At 32.8% G+C, this 20345-nt stretch overlaps 1 protein-coding gene and 1 pseudogene across 1 annotated transcript; both read left to right on the forward strand.

Annotated features, from left to right (window-relative positions):
- Nucleotides 1-3193: 3193 nt before the first annotated feature.
- LOC100715724 (olfactory receptor 6C3-like) lies at nucleotides 3194-4129 on the forward strand (annotated as a pseudogene).
- A 3433-nt stretch (nucleotides 4130-7562) lies between these two features.
- LOC100715441 (olfactory receptor 6C1-like) lies at nucleotides 7563-8501 on the forward strand. Its single transcript, XM_003476001.1, has one exon. It carries the CDS (start codon nucleotides 7563-7565, stop codon nucleotides 8499-8501), a length of 939 nt encoding a protein of 312 aa, XP_003476049.1.
- Nucleotides 8502-20345: the final 11844 nt, after the last annotated feature.

Genomic DNA, 20345 nt, shown 5'->3' on the forward strand with positions numbered 1-20345 from the left:
GTAAACTTTGTTGTAAAAAAGAGAGTGAAAAAAGACTGCTCTAAAGGATACAACTGCAAGTGTAGGGGTGTTAAATAGCTGACCATATTAATGTTTTTGGTTGGATCATTGAACACAACTGTTTGCAGTCTCTCTGTTTGAATGTCCACTTTGTATGCTTTGATACTGTAACTTGAGCAACTATCTCTAAGATGATAATGTATAATTTATTAACTGGTGATTTTTTTTGTAGTTCTGTATTACTTGTACCCTTAAACTGCTTTGTTTTGTTTTTTCTCTTTTTCCTTTTAAATAAAATTAAAAAAAAAACACAAGTGTGTAGGAATTATAACCATATTACTAAGTTCTTGTTGGATCATTGAACAGAACTGTTTGCAACATTATTGTTTGACTATCACTTTGTATGCTTTAATTTTGTAACTTGAGCAACTATTTCTAAGTTGACGGTATGTAACTTATCGACTGATGATTTCTTACTGTTTATTTTTCAATTCTGTATTGTTTCTACTCTTTTTATGTTTTTTCTTTTAAAAATTTCAAAAAAATAAAATAAAACTACCTGAAATTTTCTTATAATTATTAATTTTAATTCCTAATAGAAAACCAGCTATTTATAAAACATAAACTTGTTCACTGGTTATTATTAATAAAAAATTTAGGTGTTAAAGACTGAGAGGAATAAACACTTCTTAAATGAATTTATTATTTTGTGTTACTACCCTATGTTTCTTTTTAATTATTATATGAAACAAGAAATTACATTTACAACCAAGTTTTTTTTTGCATTTTTTAATATTATTTTTCTAATTTTTTCCATCCATTTTATGACCTTGAATATTTATTTTTCTTCATACAGGGAATCTGAAGTTCATAGTATTCTCTATTTTTCTAGCCATTCTTAATGCAGATTTTTATGGTCTATTTTACCAGTATTTGTTGTTGAAAGTATATAAAAAGATGAATATTACAAAGTCATCCTGTTTCCTGCAACTTTGCAGTATGATGGAAAATAAATGCATAACAAAAACCTTCCAGGGAAATTACTTATTCCATGGTAAGTTTGCATTAAGTGGGTTTTATATCATCTGACTTCCGTTACACTTTTGCTTTTATTTTACTGTATGGCTTGGCATTCCAGAAAGATATATAATAATCTCAATGCATCTCTTGAATTTATTTCTGTATTCACCTTTCCTTTCTTCAACTTAGTTTCTTGGGGAATTATCCAATGACATGAGAGGTAAACGTATGTGATTTTTGTGTAGTATTCTGTCAATATATTATTTCGAGATTTCAAAATGTTTTCCATTGTAGTATTTTAATATAGTTTTCCTTGAAAATTTATTGAAAGAAGTCTCAGATCTTTCCCAGGGAGGAAGGAGATCAAAAGGGATGAAAAAAAATATGGACAGGAAAAAGGGATTAAAAATGAATTAAGGTACGTTATATACATGCACCAACTACACCAACGGAATGTAAACATTATGTATAACAAATATGTACTAATAAAACATTAAAGCACTCTTAGGGTTACCATAAGAGGTTTTGAGTTCATGTCGCAGCAGTGATTTTGTTTTTTTAGAAAAATAAAATGTACAGTGATTTACTTTTACGTGTAACAAAGTCTTCTGTAAATCTTATATGTAATTCAACCTATTCTTTTCCTGCACAACAAGATTTTATATAATAGACCCATGTAAGAATAGACAGCATGACAAAATTTTCTCAAAATTTATAAATGCATTAAATTTTATATTTTCGTGAAACCTAGAAAACCAAGGATTCCATTTTTGTTTGGCATCATAATACCATATGAAAAGTATGCTCAATAGTATTAAAGAAATTTATTTTTATCTGTTTTCCTAGTTTATTTGATTATAAAAAATTGCAAAGATCCAACATAACCATGTTATCACTCATATTAACACTCAGGATGATTAAATTTACATTTTAATATATCTGAAACATTCGCCAAACCACACTAACAGTTTTTCTAGTATATTAGTGACAAAATGGTTCTTTTACTGAACAAAAGAAATGTTGTTTTAAGAAAAAAGAAATGTACAATCTTAGTTTTAATATCCTATACAAAGTGATACAACAAATATTGCTTGAGAATTTATATCACAGTCAGATTGCTCTGTGCTAAAGATAAGGAGAAAACATGAGACAGAAGTGGTATATTTTATATTTCACAGCTTTGTGATTTCCATAGTCTAAAGCCTATAGAAACTTATATTTATTTTGTTTGTTCAAAAAAGGAGGCAATGATGTACTTTGACATCAAAATCTCCTTTTTGAATTTCTTCTCAAAAAATTTAAAGGAAATACAAGTTACTGAGAATTAAAAATAAAATTCATTATTAATTTAAGGGGCATACAAGCCATACAAATACATCAGTATGTTGTAGATATGTTACTTAGCCCAGCTCTGTGAGTTTGAATTCAACAGTCTGGCCCATGTTTTCTTTTCAATAAATCAATTTTAATTTTGTTTACAACCTAGGCAATTCAATTCTAAAGCTCTGTGACTGAAACCACATATAATTCTACAATTCTATTTAAAAAGTATATAATTAGTATAAAATTACAATCACTCCTATTAATCTTACTAATTATAAGTAGGAATCAATTTACAACAATAAATTTTGTAAGTTTATAAGTGATATGAGAATTAAAGTTAATAATTAGATACTTAGTCCTAAATACACAGGATTTTGGAGAAGAAAGTCTTAGTATTCAAATTACATATATAGTTAACAAATACTATTGTAGACATCATGATTCAAACATGTGTTGTACATATAGAGATTTGACTATGTATTTATTAAATATTATAACTCATAAGGGGCTTTAAACATACACCTGCAAATACAGAATGCCTTCTGAATAGAGGAAGGATTATACATGTGGTATTATTTATCTATTTATTTATTTATTTATACAGGGGATCAAATTCATGACCTCAGGCATGCTAGGCAGATGTTTATGATGCTGAACTAAAGCCCTGGCCATATGCACTATATTTTAATAGGAACGAGATGACATAGAAACTTAAGGGCAAAAGGGTCTATCACTTCATTACACCGGAGATGGTTCACATTATGTTTACAATTTTAATCCCCGGACATGAATTTAATCTTTCTTTTAGATTTGTTTCACAGAAATGAAATTTTTAAAATAAAACATTATCATGCGTAATCACACAATAATTAGTGAGTTTGTACTCTTGGGAATATCAGAAAACCCAGAACTTCAAGCTGAAATTTTTATTTTTTTATTTATAACCTATGTACTAAGTAACACTGGAAACTTACCATGATCAATATCACAATTAAAGATCCCCATGTACTCCTTCCTATGAAATTTCTTCTTGTTGGAAATTACATTTACCAGTGTTTCCATCCCAAGATATTTGTGTTCAATAATTACTAAAGTCAAGATCATTTCCTGTAACAACTGCTTAGATCAATTTTTTTTCTTCATCTACTTAGGTGTGTCTGATACTTTTTTCTTTTGATAGCTATGCCCTGTGATTGCTGTGAAGCCATCTGTAAGTCTCTGCACTACATAAACATCATGAATAAGAAAATCTGTGTGCTTCTGCCTTTAGTTCTTGCCTAGCAGAATTTCTGACCATTTTCTCACCACTCACACTTATCCTCCAGTTAGATTTCTGTGCTTCAAATGTCGTCAATCACTTCTCTTATGACTAGTTCACCCTCTTATAACTCTCATGCTCAGATACATGACTTTTGGAGATAGTTGGCTTTTACTTTGCCTTTGTTACTCTGATCTTCACAATGGCACTTATGATTCTTTCCTACATATGTATCATTCGCACCATTCTGAGAATCCCTTCTGCTGGTCAGAGGAAAAGGGTTTCTCTACCTGTTCATCTCACATGATTGTTATCTCCATCTCATATAGATGTTGCATATTTTACTTATGTCAAACTTTCAGCTAATGAAATAGCATCATTGACTCAAGGAGAAGCTGTTCTCAACACTTCAATTGCTCCCGTTTTGAACCCTATATTTACACTTTAAGGAACCAGTAGGTAAAACAGGCCCTCAGAAACTTTCTTCATAAAGCACTGTCTAATAATAATAAATGGAATTATTATTAACAAGAATGAATGTAACCAGAAAGATCAATAGTGGAATGCAGGAATTAAGCTTTCTACTTTCTTCTGTTAGCCATCTCACAATTACCTGCCATGCTGAGCTCACTGACTTCACCATTCTTAGTAATCTGAAAACGATGATGTTTATTTTTTAGAAGCAAGTGTAGTTTTCATGTAATCATTCATTTTAAATTATTAATACAAAATCAGTATATCAGTAACTTTTTTGATTAACATTAATAATAAAATATTTAACTTTAATGACTTCTAGAGTTAAGCCCCATTTAAGTTGACTTACATTATATAGTATCTGTTATAAATACTTGCCTTTACTATTCTATGAAATATAATGGATATCTATAACTCATATTTCTTGCAAGATGTCTATATGGTTCATTTTCTAATTCTTCACACTCATCTGATGAAACCAGGTCTCTCTACTTAGATGTACATTTTATTATTTTGAACTAGGAATCAGACTGATGATCTTGTGCTTTCCAGGTAGGTACTGTGCTTATGAGCTATAACCACAGACCCTCTACTTAGAAATACTTTCCAATTCATATTGCATATTATTAAGAAATACAGATAGCATATATTTTAACACATTTTATGTTTTCTTTATCTCTACCTATTATATAAATATAAATGCTATGTTAGCCTCTAATACTGTCATGTAACCTGAATATCTGACACAAATATCCTAAGTAAAAAGTTTTTCTAATGAGTGCTCATTATGTGCCTCATTTTGATTAGATGTATTCTGTGCTACATCTTCTTTAATTTTCACAGATACATTCTAAAATAAATAATTATTTGTTTTGTATATACAAGTAAAGATATTTTTAGAAAAACAGAAAACACTAGGTTTATTAAGTAACAGTAGTTAATATGGTATACCAACTTGAAAAGAAAACAAAAACTTTTTGATGTATTTTTGATTTTGCTAATTTTTATAAATAATCTGCAATATTTTATCAGATGCTTTCAGTCACATTAGCTTTTGTATGGGAAAAACAACTTCATGATAGTATACTTAGCAAGTAAATTAAATCATCAATCTCCACAATCAAGAAACTCATCAACTGTTATTGTTAAGCTATTGTTCAGTTAAAAACTTTTAAAATGTGAACAGCATTAGGGTAGTAAAATTCTCAGTGGACATAGATTAAAAATAAAGCAGATGATGAATGTACTTAGTCAATTTAACAGATCTTCAGTTTGAAAATTGTGATAAAATATTTGGGATAGATCTATATTAGGAGCTATAGTTCTATATTTGGCAGGCATCACTGTCTCAAAATCACTCCCAAATAAATAAATCTATTTCTACTTGTTATTACTTTTTTTCTGTCTCACTGGACACTGTCCCCATGCATCTTTCTCAAATTCCATACCAATATGTGTGGTGCATTTTATTCCTTTGTGGCATTTTCGTTTTGTATTCTTCTGGCAACTTTGATCCACTGAATTAATCCCTTGAGCTTCTGGTAGAGAGAACTAATAAAACATTAAGATGCTCACACTATATAAAACATAAATAGGATTGATACCAATTTTAAACTAATTCATGACATTATTTGTATTTTATATTTGTCACTTTCCTCATCTATACAGTGACAGAAGTATATCCGCTCTGTATTAAATAGAACTATTAAAACAAAAACTTTGTAAGTAAAAACAGCAAACTGGATCAGTTGATGAAAGAGCATGTTCAGTGATATGTACATGTACTTTTATAATTCCAGCCATTCTGATTATTTGTGCAACTACATGAAAAGCAGAAATAAATCATTGGAAAACTCTTAAATTTCAGTGTTGATTCAACACTTAACAGTTCATGCTCTGATCCTTTAAACAGTGTATAATGGTGTAATGTTTTCATGCATGATATATGAGAATTTATGAAATGACTACGTTTTTTTTTCTTTCATGCCATCAATTTATTCATTTTCTGATGATTACAAGGAGTAATCCACTACGTTTGTGTTTTGCAGCTTGGGAAGTTCTGTCTTTAATGGAAAACTGTAATTTAAGAGAGCTGACATTGCTAGCCATAGGAATGAAAGGAAGCAACAGGATCTCTGAGAGCTTCCGTGCTTTTTTTGTGGAATAAGGGTACAATTCTCTCCTATGTGTTTCAAGGGCTAAATGAGATATATTGTAACAGATATTACACATGAGAAGATGTAATGCAAATATAGTAAGTATCATGCTTAAACCCTGCAATTCACATTGTTTTGTATATCTTGCTCCCTTCTATTTCTAACATGTAAGATGCTCATGGTAATGGCTTTAGAATATCTGACTTCTTATGTGGGAGAAATAGGAGCTAGAAAAGCTGTGTCAGTTTGTAAAAATTGACAGGTCACTAAGGCAAAAACTATCACTTTTTAAAAATAACATAATTTTCCTATTTTTGATAATTTTCAGTGTAATAAAACTTTTACACAAAGGATTAATGTGTAGAGACTGAAGCAATGACATGAAGGTGATTATATCTGAGAAGACATCTTAAAGGTAAGAGGTAGCGTTTGGAGAGAGAAGTATCCTGTAACAAACTTTTTGCCTATCACTTCAAGATGGAGGATACCAACATATCTTTATTATTTTCCATCATCTATATTTTATACAATTTAATAGACTTTAGTGTGTAAAATCATAGCATGCAGTGATTATATGTAGTTACTTTTCACACAAAAATCATTCCTGATACATATTAAACACTATTCTACCTTCAGGATATTTTTTTAGTTTCCACATACAAGAGGAAACAAGCAACACTTGTCTTTTTTTGGGTCTGGTTTTATCGCTGAACAAAATGTCCTTCAGTTCCATTCATTTTGTAGTAAATTGCATAGAAGTTTTCATTAAAATGTTATAGTTTATTTATGTATCATATTTCCTTTCCATTCATTTTTCAAAAGACAAGCTGATTTAAAATTTTGGATATGGTTAGTAGTGCTACAATAAATATGGGCATACAGATAATTCTTTTCTATGCTGATTTCATTTCCTTTGGACATAAGCAAAGGAATAGGATAACTGTTTCAGATGGTAGCTCTATTTTTTAGATTTCTTGTGAACCTGCATGTTCTGGATTATGGCTATATAAATTTGCACCATAACTGATAATGTTTAAGAGTTACTTTATTCCATATTCTGGTCAGAATTTGGTATTTTTTATCAATATGTTTTCTAACTGTTGTGAGATGATATGGCTTTGGAGATTTGAAACTGTTCTTTAACTATGACTTCACTACACAGTTTTACTCTGTAAGAATAGAAATTAAAAGATCATTGTCATTATCCCTGGCATGTAGCCGTGGTACAATATGTGAGTACAATTGAAGCTCCATTCTTGTGTACTTATCATAATACAAGTCTGCTCTTTCATCTATAGATTCTGCAAGAGAAAAATATCCAGAACTGAAGAATGAGAAACCATTCAGAAATAACAGAGTTTATCCTTTTGGGGTTGTCTGATGACCCAAAGCTCCAGGCTGTCATCTTTGTATTTCTATTTATCACCTACATGCTCAGCATCACTGGGAACCTGACCATCATCACACTTACCCTGCTGGATTCCCACCTTCAGACCCCCATGTATTACTTCCTCAGGAATTTCTCCTTAGTAGAAATTTCATTTACAACTGTCAGTATTCCCAAGTTTCTGGGCACCATTGTATCAGGAAATAAAACCATTTCCTTTAATGATTGTATAGCTCAATTATTTTTTCTCATTCTGCTGGGAGTCACAGAATTTTATCTTCTGGCTGCCATGTCCTATGATCGTTATATTGCCATCTGCAAGCCTCTGCATTACATGACCATCATGAATCCAAAAGTCTGCATGATGCTTGTCTTTGCTTCCTGGTTGACTTCATTCTTGATCATCTTCCCTCTACTTATGTTGCTGTTGCAACTTGATTACTGTAGATCTAATATTATAGACCATTTTACTTGTGATTATTTTCCCCTCCTGCAACTTTCTTGTTCAGACACAAAATTCCTAGAAATAATGGGATTTTCTGGTGCTTTGTTTATTTTAATGTTTACTTTAGCATTAATATTCCTATCCTATATATATATTGTCAGAACAATTCTCAAATTTCCTTCTGCTTCTCAGAGGGCAAAGGCTTTCTCTACCTGTTCATCGCATATGATTGTCATTTCCATCTCATATGGCAGCTGCATTTTTATGTACATTAAGCCTTCTGCAGGAGAAAGAGTATCTCTCAGCAAGGGAGTTGCTGTGCTAAACACATCTGTAGCCCCCATGCTGAACCCCTTTATTTATAGCCTGCGAAATGAGCAAGTCAAGCAAGCCTTTGTGAATATGGTTAGGAAGACTGCATTTTTCCCAAGTGCATAAAATACCATGTTATCGGGAGTTAGGTTCATGTTGAAGGGCAATTGAAAAAAACAAGAAATTTCAGGATCCCATTCAAGTCAATTTGATCTTTTTCATCCTTGTGTATTGTACCATTTAACAGTTTGCAATCATATTTTTTATACATTTGGTGCAGTTTACTTTGTATGTATTTCGGACATTCCATTTTTTTTGGTGCTTATTTCTTGCAGGGTCTTACATAGTATAATTTTATAAATAAAACTGTATCTTGAGTTTTTGGGGATGAAAAGCTTCTGATAATAGCAGAAATTATGTCTAGGAACAGGAGATACATTTTATAAATATTGATGTATTTTACTTACCACAGAAAGTATGATTTTACAACTTTTTATTTTTTAGAAATATATTTTACTATCTTGCAATTCCTCTAAGAACTCATTTTTAAATGATATATAACTGAATAAAATTTATTGGTCACCTAAAATGAGTTGTTAAACACTTTGAGAAGTGGATTATAAGGGCGTAAGAAGGCACAGCTCCAGAATCTTAAGTGAAATAGCTACAAGATCTGAGCTCAAAACTAAATGAACAATGGAGTGAGGTAACTACATACTGAAACACTTTTGATTCTTTTGTAGTACATCTACGTTTCACTTACATACAAGAATCCAGTACACAATCAAAGACTAAGTAAATAGCAGGGTTGCATCATTGTAAATACAATTGCTAATAATTGAGTTAAAATGTTAATAATGCCTTATTGGCATTATTAAACCAATGAGCAAATTATCTGCTGTTTTAATTCATTCACTTTCATGGAAATTTCTACTTTTTGAAGTTAAAATGCAACAAGCCAATTCATTTGCAAATACTACAATCCAACTGCTTCATTTGTAAAATCTTAAGTAGCTAATGAGGGGTGCAAAAGGCAATTACTCTGATTTTTTTTTGTATATTTGCATGATTTGAAACTCTGTAAACTATTTCTATGAATGAGAGTAGTGCACATTAACTCTTCATAGCTAGGCTTAAAATATCTCATTTAGTAAAAGCTAATTTCTTGACTACTCTGTTTTTAGATTTCCTCTACTTCCCTTGCTCTGCTGAACATTAAGCACCATCTAATGGTCAGTGTTATCTTAAAACAAAATCATTCTGTGCAAATGCTCTGCTCTGCCTTAACCCAGAAATAACATAGAAGTAGTTGATTCATAAATATGAATCAGATAGCAAAATCAAATTTACTTATTTCTAAGATGCTGACTTCAAAGTTGTGTTTGAAATTAAGTCATTGTTATTGTAAAAGTAAAATATACTTATTGTTAGCTAATAAACATGTAAGGAAAGAAAATAACTTTGAAATTTTACCACTCAGTGATAGCCTTTGATAGCATCATTTTGTGACTTTATCATTTTTCTATCCATATGAGTGTCTTAAATATACATGTTTAAATGCATATCTTACAAATTTGCATATTTATGCATATTTGAAATAATTAACAGATGAAGGTTGTATTCCTTTTTTGGAAGTTTTATTTATTGTATGGAAAATTCTCTGTTAATTTCTTGTAACTCATGGTAATAAATGTCCACTTTGAAAAATATTTTTAAATATTATTTTAAGATTTCTGGCTTAGCTTCAAATGAATGATTTTAACATCAACTGAATGATATTAATAATTCTAGTTTGGTTTCAAATAAATGATCATTATTATGAAAAATTCTGTGATGGTGATTCAGGTACATAGATGAGTTTCCAAGGTTGTCTAATTTCTCAGTATCAATCCCCAAAAATTGAAGCTCTCTTAGAAAAACATATTCCTTTGACAAATGAAAAAATAATTTATGGGTCACTATAATATAGTATTTTCATAAAATTTTTCTATTGATAAAGAATAATAGCCATTAATCAAATACATAATGTACACTATTAACTATGCCTATATACTTAATTCCCAATAATATTTCAATATGGACACACAGCATACACATTCTTGATAATAGTAAAGAAATAGATGTTAGATATGAGAAATCATTTTCTGAAATTCCATTATACTTTGTTGCAAACTAGCACAAAATGTGATAAGGATAATATATTAAAAATCACACATACAAGTAGATATATGTTTTAAATGCACTATTCATACATATTTTGAAAATATTATTCCTCAAAAGTTTTGGACTACTTTGAAACAAGATACACACACATATTATATAATATATATATATATATATATATACACATACATATAATCATTTATGTTTTCTATGAGGTAAAAGTTCTTGAAAGTTTGCATTATGGACAAATTTAGAGTTTCATTTTTAAAAATTTCTATTCCATATTTTCTCCTGAAAATATGAACAATTGAACAATATCTCATGGTCAGACAAGCAATGATGTGTGTGCTTGTGTGTGAGAGAAAAAGCAACTGAAAGAAACAGACAGAATATACCTTTCTGTATATTCTTCAAAGAAGAATTATGAATATTAAAATGCATTCTAAATAACATCAACCTCTTTTATCAAATAGAACATTTGCTATAATTGTCATCAGAAGAGCAACATCATTAATGATAATCATCCATTAAAAAACTATACATTTTTCAGGAAATTAAAGTGAGGGACATTTGAAGCAGATTCAAAATCATAGAGAAATGCTGTGATTGGTCTCTTTCTTCTCTCTGAAATTTAATTAATTGCAATTAATTTTAATTAATTTACCAGAATATAGTTGACAAATCTGAAGCTTCCATAACTTCAAATAATATATTTCCCTATCCATGAATTGAGTATGAATCACACATGGGGTTGACCTCCCGCTCCACCCTGAAGAACTCTACAGCTGCCTAGATCATCAGCAGCACCTCTTCCTTCACCCTGGAGACCTCACAGGGTTTTCTGTATCTTCAGAGTCACTTTCCCTTCCAACCCAGAGATCTCTGCATCCAGTAGGATCATCGGCAGCCCCACCCTCTCTACCATGGAGATCTTGGGCTGGCAGGATCACTGGTTGCCACTCCTCCTCCATTCCAGAGTTCTGTGAACAGGGGGATCATTGGTCACCACTCCCCCTCATTCCAGAGAGTACAACAGCCAATAAACAATTAACGACCAATCCACCACCTGTGGGACCCTGGAAGGCAGGTGGAAGCCACAGGAACTGTGCACTCACCCAGAGGACTTAGCAGGCCTGTAACAGTGTGGTGAGTTTTTCCTTCAACTAGAGGACCTAGGTGGGTAAGCAGGACCAAGAGCAAATACTCCCCAATTCCCCCAGCTGAAACACTGACAAGTCCGGTATGACTGTAGATGAGTACTTCTTCCATACAAAGAACACAGAGTGGGTTGAGGACAACACTGAGAAGGCCTTCACCAAGCTGGAGGAAATTGAAAGAGCTTAAGAGACCCCCAGTGATATGATAGGGTCCCAGGTGAGATGCCCAATATAACCAGGTAAAACTGCCAGTCTGGAATAGCCTATAAACAAAGTAACAATAGGAGCTAAGGGTTCACTTACACCAGTACACCGAGGTTAATCAGCTTAGGGAAAATATAAGACACATTCAACAGGTTGTAGAAGAGGAATTTGAAGGACTGACCCCTGTCCTTTATTGTGGGACCCAGAAATTGGACAGATATCAACCGCATAGTAGGATCTTAAGACACAAATGAAGATCAGTTGAAACTACTGGGGTTGAAAAAACCAAAATATTAATGCAAGAGGTAAAAATGACAAAACAAAAAAGCAAAATGCAATCTCAAACATCCAATCCATCAGAAACAAGTAGAGGAGACACTGAAATAGTGGATAATAGAAGTCATAAACCTGAGATTTTTGAAAAGACAGCAAGTGAAATAAAGAAATAATTTCATGAGACTATAGAGGAAATCAGATTTCAGGTAAATCAGAAATCAGTCTCTCAGGTAAACAAATGATAACTTTAATAAAGGAATTGCTCAACATAGCTAGATAAAAAAGTACAGGAGCATGGGAAAGTGATGGAAACTTTGCATGAATAATTTAGGAAAGAAATAGAATGCATGAAACAAATGTAAAGAGATACCCATGAAATTTAAAAAAAAAAAAAAAAAGGAATTGAAACCTGAAGGAACCATTTAAATGAAGTTGAGGATAGAATTTCGGACATTGAGAATAGGATCACAGCTAACAATCATGAAAGGATAGAACTTTTAAAAATAACAAGGGAGCATGAAATAACAATTCAACAGCTTTAAGAGGATGCAAAAAGAAACAACATAAAACTAATAAGCATCAATGAAGATTCAGGAGTCAATGCAAATGGCAAAATATTCACAGAAGTAATAGCACAAAATTTCTCAAACATGGGGCAATATTCAGATATATAGATAAGTGAGGCACATAGAACTCCAAACAGTCAGAACCTAAGTAAATCTACATCCAGGCATATAATAATTAAGGTCCTAGAAATTCAGCATAAAACCAGAATATTAAAAGCTGTTACAGAAGAGCCACGGCTCACCTATCAAGGAAAGCCTATTAGAATCATGACAGACTTCCCAGGACAAACCCTCAAGCCAAGATGAGTTAGAAATGAACTGTCTCAAGTCCTGAAAGGAAACAACTTTTAACCCAGGTTGATGTATCTTACATAACTTTCTTTGAAAATTAATGGGCAAATAAGATACTTCTATGACAAAGAACAACTGAAGAAATTCATGTACACCAAATCAATCCTAGAAAGAGTATTGAAAAACATAGTAGGTAGACAAAAAATAGTTACAATATCCAGAACAACAGCAGAAAGAAACCACCAGACAGAGCAAGCAATTAAACAAGGGAGAGAAGCAGGAAACCAACAGCAGGAAAGAAACATGAGAAAATTAAGCCAGTACATACTAGTTATATCCATCAATGTAAATGGCCTAATTCACCAAATAACAAAAACATTGGCAGAATGGATTAACAAAAAGGATCCAACAATATGATATATAAAGGAAACACATCAGAATCAAAAGGAAACTCATAGATCAAAGGCAAAGGATGAAAAACAATATTCCATGCAACAGGAACCCATGAAAAGCAGAGGTAGCTATTCTGTTTACAAACAATGTAAACTATAAACCAAAAATAATAAAAAGAGATAAAGAAGGTCACTACACACTTGTTAGGGAAATAATTCAAGAAGAAGAACTAACAATCATAAATATGTGTACACCAAAGGCAGGAACAACTAACTATACAAGACAAATAATAATAGGCATGAAAAACTAAAACACAATACTATAATTTTAGTAAAGACTGTTGGGAGCCGCAGCCCCGAGCCCGGTCGCCTCACTTGGCGGACGTGAGGCCTGTAGTAAAGAGTGAGGCCTGAGGTAGATTACCCCTCCCATCGAATATGTTAGTTTCCTGCTTACCGCGTAAACAACCCGCTCAACAATATAGTCTGCCTGGCAACTGATGATGTTAGCCAATCAGCTTGCCTTGCTTACTTTAACATGATTGGACACTGTACCCGTATATATACCGGTGCCACCCCTGGGCGGAAGTAGAAGCCAGATAGAAGCCCGGAAGTAGAAGCCCAAAAGGAGCCGCGGAGAGCGGACCGGTAGAGGCTTTGGGGCAGACTGAAGCACAAAAGGAGCCGCGGGGAGCGGACCAGAGGAGGCTTCAGCTGGGAGAACCCAGGGCAGGCTGTACGGAGAAGGAAAATAAAAAGAAAAGGTTGTCCACTACCAGACTTTGTCGTGTGTCCTTCCTGCCGGCCGGGAGCGGACATCGACAAAAGACCTTAATACTCCATTGCAACAAAGAGATTAATCAACTAGACAAAAAGTCACAAAGAAATAACAGAACAAAGTCAAACCTGTGAACAAATGGAGTTAGGAGACCTTTACAGAGTGTTCCACCCAAGCACATTAGAATGCACATTCTTCTCACTTGCACATGAGATATTCTCTAAAATAGACCATATATTCGCTCATAGAAAATGCTTAAGCAAATGCACAGTTACTGAAGCTATCCCATGCATGTTATCTATCCAGAGTCTTCTGAAATTAGAAATTAATAGCAAGAGAAACTGTAAAATCTACGTAAACACATGGAAGTTGAATAAAAACCTCTTGAGCAACCAATTGGTATCAAGTGACACTAAAAAAACTTAGAATTTACAATTCAATGAAAATGCGGATACAATGTACCAAACCTGTGGGATGCAATGAAAGCGGTCCTAAGAGGGAAATATATAACAATGAATTGTCACATCAGAAGAACAGAATGAACACAAATAATCAACCTCATGCTACACTTCATGCTTCTAGAAAAAGAAGAGCAAGTCAGCTCAAAACTTATTGAAGAGGGGCTGGGGATTTAGCTCAGCGGCATAAGCACCTACCTTGCAAGCAGGAAGTCCTGAGTTCAATTCCTGGTACCGATGAAAACCGTAAAAGGCAAAAAACAAAACAAAACAAAACAAAACAAACAAAAAAAAAACCTCATTGAAGAGAAGAAATTATAAATATCAGAGCAGAAATTATTGCAATTGACACTTAGAAAACAATACAAAGAATTAATGAATGAAAGAGCTATTTCTTTCAAAGAATAAATAAAATTGATAAGCCCCTCGCCAATCTTATAAAAAAAAGAAAAAAAAACTCAAATTCATGCAACAAAGGATGAAAAGTGAAATTGCTACCAGTTCCATGGAAACTCAGAAGATCATGAATACCTACTTCAAAAACCTCAACTCACATAGAGTGGAAAACACAGAGGAAATGGACAGATTTCTAGAAACATATGAACTACCAAAGCTCAAATGAGAAGATATAACAATTTTGAATAATCCATTACCAGCTACTAATATTGAAAACATGGTTAAAAACTTAACAACAAAGAAAAGTCCAGGTTCTGACGGATGCATGGTTGAATTCTCCAAGAAATTTAGAGAAGATTTAATGCCAAGACTCTTCAAAATTTTAGTGAGATTGAAAGGGAAGCAATTGTTGCTAACTCATTTCTAGTAGGAAGTATTACTCAAATACCAGAACCAGAGAAAGACCCAAACAAAAAGAACTATAGGCCAATCTCCTTAATGAGCATAGATGCAAAAATTCTCAATAAAATACTGGCAAATAGACTTCACCAAATCATGAAAAAGATTATATTTCATTACCAAGGGAGATTTAATCTCAGGAATGTAGCATACACAAATCAATAATTGTAATACATCACATAAATAGAGCTAGAGATAAAATTCACATGATCATCTCTATGCAGAAAAAGCTTTTGATAATATCCAACACTTTTTAATGGTAAAAAAAAATCTGCGGAAACTCAGAATAGATGCTATCTTCTTCAGACAGATAAAAGTCATCTCTTATGGATTAAAATTAAAAAACTCACCCTCAACACCAGCTGAATTAAATCAATGGGTGCTGAGTGTAGATAACCGACCTGAAGAAAGTTCCTAGCAAAAATAGAGGCTTGGAGAATAAGAGTGAGACATTATGGTTTTCACTAAGTGTTGCTGATTGAGCCATTTTTTTTTTTCTCCTGGAGGAGCTAATCATGACTAGCTTCCCCAGTGTGAGTTCAACCATTGTCATTGGAGGAGCTCAGGACTTTGTTGGTGAGAGTGACTGTGATTCACTTTGGGGGAGCTCTGGTCCTTACAATGAGTTCTACTTTCTGACTCTGGAGGGGAAGATGTGTGCTATTTAATTTTCTAGGAGAAATTTGTCATGCTGGCTTTATGGCATGTACTTGACTGTTATTATTATTGGAGGATTTCTGTGGTGCTTTCAGGACAGTGCTGGTCTTTATTATGAGTGTGACTTCTTGGCTCCAGCACAGAATGCTCAATCTACAAACAGCCCCTTCACCCAGCTGGCATAGACTTTCTAGCTTCCACCACAGACTTTTGGACCTTCCCAGTGTAGATCCACAAAACAAACTGGCATGAGTCCTTCTCATGGCCTTTAGATCTTCAGTTTGACTCTTGGAAGACATTGTCATGGGCTATAGATTTTCATCTGGACTCATGCAGGATTTTGCTGTGGGTTTCAGGCTTATGGCTAAATATTCTGTGTCTTTAGTGTTGTGGACAGATTTCCTCACTTTTCTGTGTTTAAATCTGGGTGACCATCATTAGATAATATTTTTATCTTTGTCCTATTGTAATTGTTCTCTGCATAACCTTAACAACAACACCATCTATGACAAAGCAACAGGCAACAGTAACTAAATAGAGAAAAACTGAAAACTTTCACTATAAAATCAGGAACAAGACAAGTATGTCCACTATCCTGACCTCTATTCAATATAGTTATGGAAACATTAACCACAGCAATTAGACAAGAAAGAGAAATAAAAGGAATAAAGATAAGAAGGGAAGAAGTTAAATAATCACTATTTGCAGATGACATGTCATTCTACATGGAAGATATGAAAAACTCCATCAAAAGACTACTAGAATTAATAAGCAGATTCAGCAGTGTAGCTGGATACTTGTCAGTACTCCAAAATCAATAGCATTCCTGTATACAAACAACAAACTCACTGAGAGAGAAATTATGGAAATAACTTCTTTCACAATAGCATCCAAAGTAATACAATACTTAGCAGTCAACCTAACAAAGGATGGAAAAAATGTGTACACTGAAAAATATGCTACTCTAAAAAAGGAGATTGAAGAGGATGTCAGAATGAAAAGATTTCTCTTGGTCTTGGTAAGGAAGAAACAACTTTGTGAAAATGACCATCATCCCAAAACTGTTATACAGATTTAATGCAATACTGATCAAAATACCATTGACATACCTTACAGATCTAGAGAAACCATTCCTAAAATTCATTTGGAATTAGAAAAGACCTAGAACAGGAACGGCAATCCTCAGAAACAATGGCCAAGCAGAAGACATCTCAATCTCTGACCTGACCTAAAACTACAAAGCTAAGTGATAAAATCAGCATGGTACTGGCAAAAAACCAGACCTGATGATCAATGGAACAGATTAGAAGATGCAGACACAGCTACAAAGATTCTCAGACCCCTTATATTTGATAAAAGGGCTAACCATGTTCACTGGAACAAAAGAAGCCTCTTTTATGAATGGTGATGGAAAAACTGCTTTTCCACATGCAGAAGACTGAAACTAGACCTATCATGCACTACATTAATGTCAAAATGGATCAGAGATCTAAATATTAAAATAGAAGCACTAAGTCTACTGCAACACAAAGAAGGTAGAAATCTTGAACATAGAGGTAATCAAAGAGTTTGTGTACAAAATTCATACCTCACAGGAAATATTTCAAAGATTCAACAACTGGGATCTCATCTTATTAAAATGTTTTTGTACTTCAAATGAAATCACCAACAGAGTGAGAAGAAAATTGAAAAAATGGGAAAGAATTTTAGCCATTTGTCCCTCAGACAAAGGACTTATTTGTAGAATATAGAGAATTGAAAAACATCAGGCCCCCCTAATTCAAAGATCCAATCAAATATGGACATCTGAAATGAACACCTACTTCTCAGGTGAAGAAATACAAATGGCAAATAAATACATGAAGACATGCTCAACATCATTGGTAATGAAAATTAAAACAACATTGAGATTCCATCAAACTCCAGAAATTATGGCTGTCACAAAAAAATCAACTGATAACAAATTTTGGGGCTCTTGGGAAAAAGGAACACTTCTCCACTGTTGGTGGGAGTGTGGACTGGTGTAACCACTGTGTAAATCAGTATAGAGATTTCTCAAAAACCTAGTGCTGAAAGTCCCATTTTAACCATCTATTACTCTTCTGGGTAGAAAAACTGAAAATCTCATGTCACAACAATGTATGTTCACCCTTGTTTATCACAGCACAATTTGCAATAGCTAAATCTGGGAAACAACCAAAATGTCCATCAACTGCAGAATGGGTAAAAAACATGTGGCATTTTTATACTCATCTATAAAAAGAGAAATCTTGGAGCTTTTGTAGGTAAATGGAGGCAACTTCATACCACACTTATAAGTGAAATAAGTCAGACTCACATTTGTAAATATCATATTGTCTTCCTAGTGTAAAAATAAATAAATAATAATAATAAACTGAAAGTAATAAAATAATAAAAGTACAATATATTTTATAATAATAAAATGGAAATCAAGTTCTCAAAAGAAAAAAAAACAAGGATGAGTAAAGGAGAAATTGAAAAATGGAAAAGATTATGTGTGTAACTATACACATATAATTGTATATATGTATATGTGTGCAAGATAGATAACTATGCTGCTAATTCTTTGTTATTTCACCAAAAAGAAAATTTTGTGCTATCATTTTTATGCCTACATTTTGTAACCAGAACAACTACTTCTAAGGTAACCATTTGCAATACATTATATAATGTTGATTTCTTTACTTTTTGAAATTCTATATTATTTATATCCTTATTTCTGTTTTACTTTTTTAAAATAAAAAGAAGAAATTAAAAATAAACAGTAAACTGACAATGGACATGCTAAAAATCCAGAAGATTAAAGATATTATTTGAAAAATGCATTTCTATAATTTGGAGAGGCTGGAGAAATAGATGTACTTATAGATGTATTTCAATCACCAAAATTGAACAAAGAGAAAAAATATAACAACAATAAAACAACAAACAAACCTCTGTATAGGAAATAAATTCAGTGCAGTAATAACATTAACTTTATATTACTGCACTGAATTTATTTCTAATACATGGTTCTACCAAGTGATCTGATGGAGTCAATATAGATTTTTCCCAAACTGTCAAGAAATATATAATTCAAGCACTCCTCAATCAAATATAAAGGAACACTATGAAACATGCTCCTGAAGGCTAGCATTGCCCTAATACTAGAACAGTGTAGTGATCTAACAGTAATAAATAAATAAAATAAAAATACATAAAAATAAAATTCAGTAACCTAAATGACCATAACTGTACACCTTCCAAATAAGATACAGACCAAAAAAAGTTATCTTAGTAATATTTTCTTTATTTGGGCAAAATACCAAAAGCCAACAAGTTAAGGGTGAAGAGGTTTACTTTGGCTTACAGTTCCAGTCTATATTTCTCCAGGTTAGAAATACCACAGTGCAAGTAGATGGCAGAAGAAATATGTGTAACCCATGTCAATTAGGAAGCCGACTTGAGAGGCGAAAAACCAGAGGCAGGATTATACCTTGCAACTTTCTCCCTCAGTGGTCCCACTTTACTAGACCTCTACCTCTGAATAGCACATTCAGTTACTTAAGTCATCAGTGGATAAGTCCTTTCATGTTTGTAGTACTAACCTCAGCTCATTAGGGAAAGGTTTATACCTAGAACATAAAAACCCATCCTGAATCCCAAAAGACATATATATGCAAAATGTATTTAGTCCATTGATACGACTTGCCAAAGACTTACCACTTCCAATTTTGGTAAAAAATCCAAGTCCAAAATCTTCACTAAGTATAAACCCTTAGCTGTAAATACATGTAAAAAAAAAAAAAAACAAGCAAACAAACAAACAAACAAAAAAACTAATCCTTCAAACACGGAATGACACAAGAAAAACATTGACATTCTAAAGGGATAAAGTGAAGAATACAAAGGTTTGGGACAAAGCAAAATTAAAAATCCAGCAGGGCAAACATTTAACCCTGTAGTTCCATATTTATCAACTGTGCCATGATGTAGTAAAATGAATTACAAAGGGTCATGGATTTGGGTGGCCTCATCCTTTATGGCATGTTCATTTCAATTCCCCTGGCCTTTTCCTTAAGGTGACTTTGCTTGTGGCTGCAGCTTTCCTTAGCAAATGTTCAAAACTGTTGATATCTCCAATTTTCTAGTATCTACACCACCATTTCAGCT

This window comes from Cavia porcellus, unplaced genomic scaffold (genome assembly GCF_034190915.1).
Source record: "Cavia porcellus strain 051 isolate PalLab524CR breed Dunkin Hartley unplaced genomic scaffold, mCavPor4.1 scaffold_8, whole genome shotgun sequence".
In the NCBI taxonomy this organism is placed as follows: domain Eukaryota; kingdom Metazoa; phylum Chordata; class Mammalia; order Rodentia; family Caviidae; genus Cavia; species Cavia porcellus.